We start from the raw sequence: 6718 nt of genomic DNA, 5'->3' as shown, positions 1-6718 counted from the left end.
TGTCTGACAAGAGAAAACAAGGTAGGGCAGGGATGGTTCATCCTGCTATGATTGAGAGTGGTTAAGAAAACAAAGCCAGCCGGGAGGTGGTGGTGCAGGCAGCACTGGGAGGCAGAGGCAGGCAGAGCTCTGAGTATGAGGTTGGCCTGGTATACAGAGCGAGTTCCAGGACAGCCGGGGCTACACAGAGAAACCCAATCTCGAAAAACAAAACAAAACAACAACAAGAACAACAAAAAACAAAGGAAGGAGTGAAAGAAAGAAGGAAGAAAGGAAAAAAACAGGCACCATTATGTCATGAGAAACTTGTCTTTGAGTCTGTTAGGCAATGGATAGTTCCACACATTCATTAACAACTATTTTTCTTGACTTAGTAACAGCTCTTAACAGTAAAATATAAATTATCAGCAACTGGATATATTAAAAACAAACAAAAACCCTATTAAAAGCTTTGCAAATGCAGGCACGTTGGTCAACCTGCTGGCCCAGCTCTCTGAGAACCTTACATTTCTGTATTGCCCTGCAGCTCACGTGCTGCAGGAGGCCCGAGTGCTGCTAGAAAGCCTCGCTAGTCACGGGCTGGACTCTACTACTTTGCAGATTTGCTAGCTGCAAATATATTTTACCTTTCAAATGAAGCAAAATATTTTCATTTTCAATGACACCATATTCAAGGGAAAAATAAAGACAAAAACACAGATACTTTTTAATTATGCTACATTACCTGGAGTCTTTCATTAAAAGCTCAATGACCAGACTATTGCACCATTTCCTGCTTAAAAACTTGTTAAGCAGATAAAAATAATTAAAGATAGCCAGAGGTAAACAAAAGGTCAACTAACTTGACAAATACTAACCAAGTAACTGTCAATCAGTAACTACTAATCAGGATTCTTATTTTAGAGAGAGGACTGACAACCACAGAGCAGAGGACTGACAACCACAGCAGAGGACTGACAGACAACCACAGCAGAGGACAGACAACCACAGCAGAGGACTGACAGACAACCACAGAGCAGAGGACTGACAGACAACCACAGCAGAGGACTGACAACCACAGCAATTCTTTAGTTGGGCACTTTTTAGAAAACTACAGACAATCTGGGGACAACAAAACACACACACACACACTCAGCTTTATTACAAAGGATTCAAGATGGCACTACTTACAATCCAGTGCCAACATGGATTATAACAAATCCAGTGAGCATTTTGTTTTTCAATTATTCACCGAAAATATAATCCTGATTAAGTATCCTTGGGCAGGAATTCATGGGTAGTTGATTACTGAAACCAATATTTATGTGAAATGCCTCTGTTAATTTAATCTGTGTATACAGCTTAATTATAATTGAGGATTTAATGTAAGAGAAATGAATTTACCTCAGGATTAAAATTTTAGTGCTATATAATATACTACTTTTTCCTTCTTTCTTTTTAAACACAAAAAACTGCTTGTTCCTTTACCCAAGTGCTCAGATTTAAAACCTCTGTTTGTACAGCCAATGTAATGTATCTAAGATTTTCCAAAATCCTTTCCTACCAAGAAAAAGCCTGAACTAGGGCCAACAACACAAGCAAAAATTGCAGAATAACTCTACCCATGAATAAACAGAAGCTGATTCATTTAACTGTTAACACACTTTCTATTTATTTTCTGGAGTAATTTCACTTCCAATTCCTTTAAATTGCAATATGAAATGCACGTTTTTTAAAGCATAAAAAGTAGTTTTAAAATCAGCGTCTCACTCTGACGTCATACCTGGAGTAGTTGGCTCTGCACAAGCGTGATCGTGTGAGTGAACACTGTTTGAGACCATCAGACCTGAGTGTGAGCACCCGACCACACCCATTCAAGTCCTCTCTTTCACGCTGACCGCCTGGGCAAAAGCGCTGCAGTCACCTCGGAACAAGATCCTCTCTCCAGAGTTTACTGTCTGAGTACAGAACATGTGTTACTCTGAGTCTGGCACTGCTGGAATGCAGCTGTGTAAATAGCATGCTCTGCTATCTCCGTTCTGTCTCTCATGGCAAAGGCATGAAGGGACGTCACCGCATCTGGAGCCTTATTGCACTTGTCCACGTCACTTCTTGTTCTAACAAGAATCAAGTATCAGAAATGAGGGCGACTTTTGTGTCCAGATGAAATGGTCAGTGGTAGTGTTACTGAGGAGAGCGAGGAAACCTCCCAGTACAGGCTGTGCGACAGGAAAAGTCTGTAGAGAATAACCATGGAGACAGACTGGCAAAGGATAACACCTATTGTAACAACCTGAAAAAGAGAAAAGGAACGAATGTTTCACTGTGTGCAGGAAGAGAAAAGTTACACTTAACTTACCATGCGTCCTCCTCTGCATCCTTCACCTTTGCCACGGGTGCATCTCATGAAGCACCTCCCACAGAAAGCAGGCCACCTTCAGGCCTGGGACTGCTCAAGGGTAAAGTTCTCTGACCTTTAGTTTACTACTACAGTAGATGGAGAAGTCCCTTGTCTCCCCAGGGTGCACATGCTACAAAACTCAGGACTCGGCCATTTTAGTAACAGCAGTACGGCATCCTCCTGCCTCAGCGACAGCTCTGCTGCGGTAGGCCGTGCTACTTCCATCTGTAAACATCCTCCTGCCTCAGCCACAGCTCTGCTGCGGTAGGTGCGCTACTCACATCTGTAAACATCCCCCTGCCTCAGCCACAGCTCTGCTGCAGTAGGCCGCACTACTCACATCTGTAAACACTAAGCAGAGCTCCTGCTGGAACGCTGATGAGGGCAGGCAGGTACTCTACTCTGTAGTTTGTTACAGCAATGCCATTTTCTGTCTGTTTTGGCTGTTGGCAGTACACAGTGAACAATTTTAATCATCTCTTTTTTAAAAAAGATGCATTACATGTCCTCCTAATTTAATTTATAAAACGCGATTCTGAAATAGGCTAACACCCATGACAGCTACTTCTATCTAGGCTGGGTGTGGTAGCTTGTGCTTTTAATCCCAACACCCAGAAAGCAGAAACAGCAGGACCAATTCCAGCCTGAGGCCCAGGGCTATATATTCTGATCCTGTTTAAAAGCAAACAAGACCAACAGAAACACGATTTCTACCATTTTGCTTATGAACTAACTTTTAAGTTATTTTTTAATGTTTATTAACTTCTTACTTATGTACTCATCAGTTTTAATATTTTCTTTTGAGTTTAAAGCCTGATCTAGAAGAGCTAGTTCCAGGACAGGAACAAAAAAAAAAAAGCTATGGAGAAACCCTGTCTCAAAAATCAAAAAATAAATAAAGAAAGAAAGAACTCAAGAAACTTCTGAATGGCTAACTAGGCATCTCCTGCTTTAACACATTCTAAAGAGAGATCTGAAAACATTACCTTATCTCTTTGGTAGTCATTAAAAATGACAGCAATGCAGGCAAGCACTGGCTGGCATAGGAACCACAGGATACAGCCCTAGAAGAAATCGACAAACCAGTAAGATCTGCTGTCTTTACTTGAAATGCATCAGATTAAAAACAAAACCAACACACACGTCATGGTAGAATACATGCAGTCTTCTCAGGGTTAGGAAACCCCACTGCAGCTGGAGGGTAGCCAGGGCTACAGACTGAGATCAGGAATCAAAAATCAAAGAACAGTTATTAATATTTAGGACCTAGAGTGGAGAGATGGCTCAGCAAATGCTTAACTACTCAGTTAAGAGCACTTGCTGCTCTTGCAGAGGACCCAGGGTTAGTCCCCAGCACCTACACAGCAGCTCACAACTGTCTGTAACTCTAGTTCCAGGGATCTGATATCTGATGTGATATATGTGTGTGTGTGTGTGTGTGTGTGTGTGTGTGTGTGTGTGTGTGTGTATACAAGGGCAAAACACACATATTCAAAAAATAAAAATAAATTCTTAACACTCTCTCGCACGTAGGTCCTGACTGGCCTCAACTGAACTTTAGAGTAAACTTGAGATAAAATGTAGAAATAGATGCATTTTGCTATAACATTAATACTCCTTTCTCTGACCAAATTGGTAACTTTTAGAGTACTTACAACATTACATTTACAGTGTTACATACATATAATATACACTACCAATGCTGTGCTATAGGCAGCAATTAGTCACTGAAAAAGTGAGACACAAATGTATAATATTTCTGCAAAAAGCCATGAAGCCATGATGTCATATTCACATGTCCATACTCAAATGAATTCCGTAACAATACCCATGACAATTCCCAGCGATTGCTCTGATTGACAGAATGGTACCACAGAGGAGAGGCAACAGGGTGAGCGAAAACAGGAAATTCTACATTATGTTTTCCAAATATTGTTCTCTAGTTTCTCATGAACTGTCACAATGTATCTCTTTTTCAAAATTAAATCTGAAACAAGTTCATAATGTTCCAGGCACTTCAAAGACTGAGGCACAGGAAAGACAGTGCCTAGTACATTACTTCTCTTAGGAAAGAGAGGGAAAGACATGTAAACTCTGGCAGAGAAATGGTGGGTGGTCCTTCTGTCTGTGTGTTGTTTTTATTGGTTAATGAGTAAAGAAATTGCTTTGGACCTATAGCAAGGCAGAATTTAGGTGGGGGGGGGGAAGCTAGGCTGAATGCTGGGAGAAAGAGGGGTGGAGTCAGAGAGACAGATGCTGGTCAGAAATTTAGCTGGTAAGCCACAGCCACGTGGCAATATACAAATTAATAGAAATAGGTTAAATTAATATGTAAGAGTTAGCCAATAAGAAGCTAGAGCTAATAGGCCATGCAGTGATTTATTCAATAGTTTCTGTGTGATTATTTTGGTTCTGAGCAGCTGGACAAACAGGCAGCCTCCTCCAGCAAAGAAATGTAGGGCCAGTGGTATGGCTTCTAGGAGAAAGCGATGAGACCTAAGAAGAGAGAGCTCACTCTGTGCTACTCGAAAGCATCTTGATTAGATGGGCACAGAACGAATCCAGTCTGCTCTCTGGTTCTCAGGCACACGGATGCAGAGCATGGACGCAGGAGGATGGGATGGGACAGCCACGCAGTACATGCGCCAGCCTCCAGGCTGCATGCATCCTCCTGTATGGAAGGACAGCTCCTCACAGCTTGTTACAAAACATTGGAGCTCCAAGAGGGGTGCCTCAGACAGGGAACAGCTGCTAAAAACACGTTTTTCAATTCCCACAGACAAGAAGAAAACTCACTATTGAAAAGGAAAAACCAAGATGTAGGCCAATGGGCCATTCAAAGATTACATGGAAAATACTGTTTCGGGTTCTGTAAAATGGGATCGTAACCAGGTCATGTATGCGTGAAGATCAGCTGAGCGACAGAAGGCTTAGAGCAGTGCTCTGGACACGGACAGCAGAGGGACTGGACACTCGGAAGCCCTGCCTGCCCCGTGCATACTTTGGCGAATGTGATGTAGAACTCTCTCTTGAGCGTGCTCCTCTCCATGGTGATGATCTGGTAGAGTCCACAGCCCAGTGACAGTGCCAGGCAAACCCTTAAGATGATGAGCAGGACCCCAGCCAAGCTGTGGTGGGAATGTGAGCTATGGTGACCAGTGTCTTCAAACTGCTCCCAAAGTAGCAAAACGCTCTGTGGATAACAACAACAGTTAGAGAAAAATATATATACACCTATCCACAACAAAACACAAGTCTTGTGAGCATCCTGTATATGTGAGAAAAACCTTCCTGAGGGATGCAAGGTTGTCAGTGGCAAAGGCTGTCAACTACTAGTGCAGTCCTTTCCGGCTCTCAGGATCCTCGGGGTTTCCAGCAAGTGACACATCAGCTACTATCGCCATCATGAGACGGACAAGGGAAAAAATGGGAACTTCCTTCTAAACCCACCTCCTTCTACCCCAATTCTCCTATCTCAAGGCTAACTTGCCTGTTTTTTTCAGAGTCTTGATGTGTATCGCTGGCTGGTCCAAAACTCATGATGAAGACCAAGCTGGCCTCCAACTTGCAGCAATCTCATGTCTCTGCCTCCTGAGATCTGGCAATATGGGCATGCCTCACCATGCCCAATTTAAGACCACTTTCAGATAGCTCACAACCTTTTCTAACAGAACGTGCCAAGTCCAAATTGTCAAACGCCACTCTTTCTGGCAACTTCCCTATGTAAAGGAAGATATTTTTGTTTATTTACTTAGATTTTATTTTACCATTATTATATATGTGAAGGTGCATGTGTACCACACCATTGTGTGTGGGTTGGTCTATTGCTGTGCGCTACTGGGGACTGGGCGCAGGTTGTTGCTGTCAGCCTGCACGCACATCTGTTCCATCTGGTGCTAGCCCGAGCACTGCCACACACCTCACTCTCCTGCTGACCTTCCCTGTCATCTTGTTACTGGGACATAGCTTTCTTTCTGCTGTTCTGTTTATTGCTACCCATGCTCCTCTGTCCCAACTAAACACCAAGCAGTTAAATTACTGTAATCTTTTTTACCATCAAATACTTTTTGGGCTTCCTATGGAAGTTCAGCTTTCAAAATGAGACATTAGTCACTTCCAAACACCTTTGGTAAATAAAAGTCAGTATTAAATCCAATTCTTGGGCAGGGCATGGTGGCTCATGCAGTCAATCCCAGTTCTAGGGAGGTGTAGGCGATCCCTGTGAATTTTAGACCAGCCTGGTCTACATAATAAGACCCAGCTCTAAACACAAATCCAGTTCCCTGGTCGTGATGGGTCACGGACAGTCGTGCCCCCCTGCCCCCCCCCCCCCCCCCC

At 43.0% G+C, this 6718-nt stretch overlaps 1 protein-coding gene across 2 annotated transcripts in view; it reads right to left on the bottom strand.

Annotated features, from left to right (window-relative positions):
• Positions 1-248: 248 nt before the first annotated feature.
• Positions 249-6718, bottom strand: part of Gpr180 (G protein-coupled receptor 180) — a 27844-nt gene continuing 21374 nt past the window's right edge. The window contains exons 7-9 of one of the 2 annotated variants that reach the window (XM_005355661.3): positions 5382-5573; positions 3367-3444; positions 249-2272 (exon numbers count right to left, since the gene is read on the bottom strand). In XM_005355661.3, coding sequence (XP_005355718.1) covers positions 2114-2272; positions 3367-3444; positions 5382-5573 — 429 coding nt within the window. In that variant the 3' untranslated portion in view covers positions 249-2113. The other variant, XM_026783279.1, reaches the window with a different exon arrangement.

Source organism: Microtus ochrogaster, chromosome 17 (assembly GCF_000317375.1).
Source record: "Microtus ochrogaster isolate Prairie Vole_2 chromosome 17, MicOch1.0, whole genome shotgun sequence".
Taxonomy (NCBI): domain Eukaryota; kingdom Metazoa; phylum Chordata; class Mammalia; order Rodentia; family Cricetidae; genus Microtus; species Microtus ochrogaster.
This window is presented reverse-complemented; position numbering and strand designations above follow the sequence as displayed.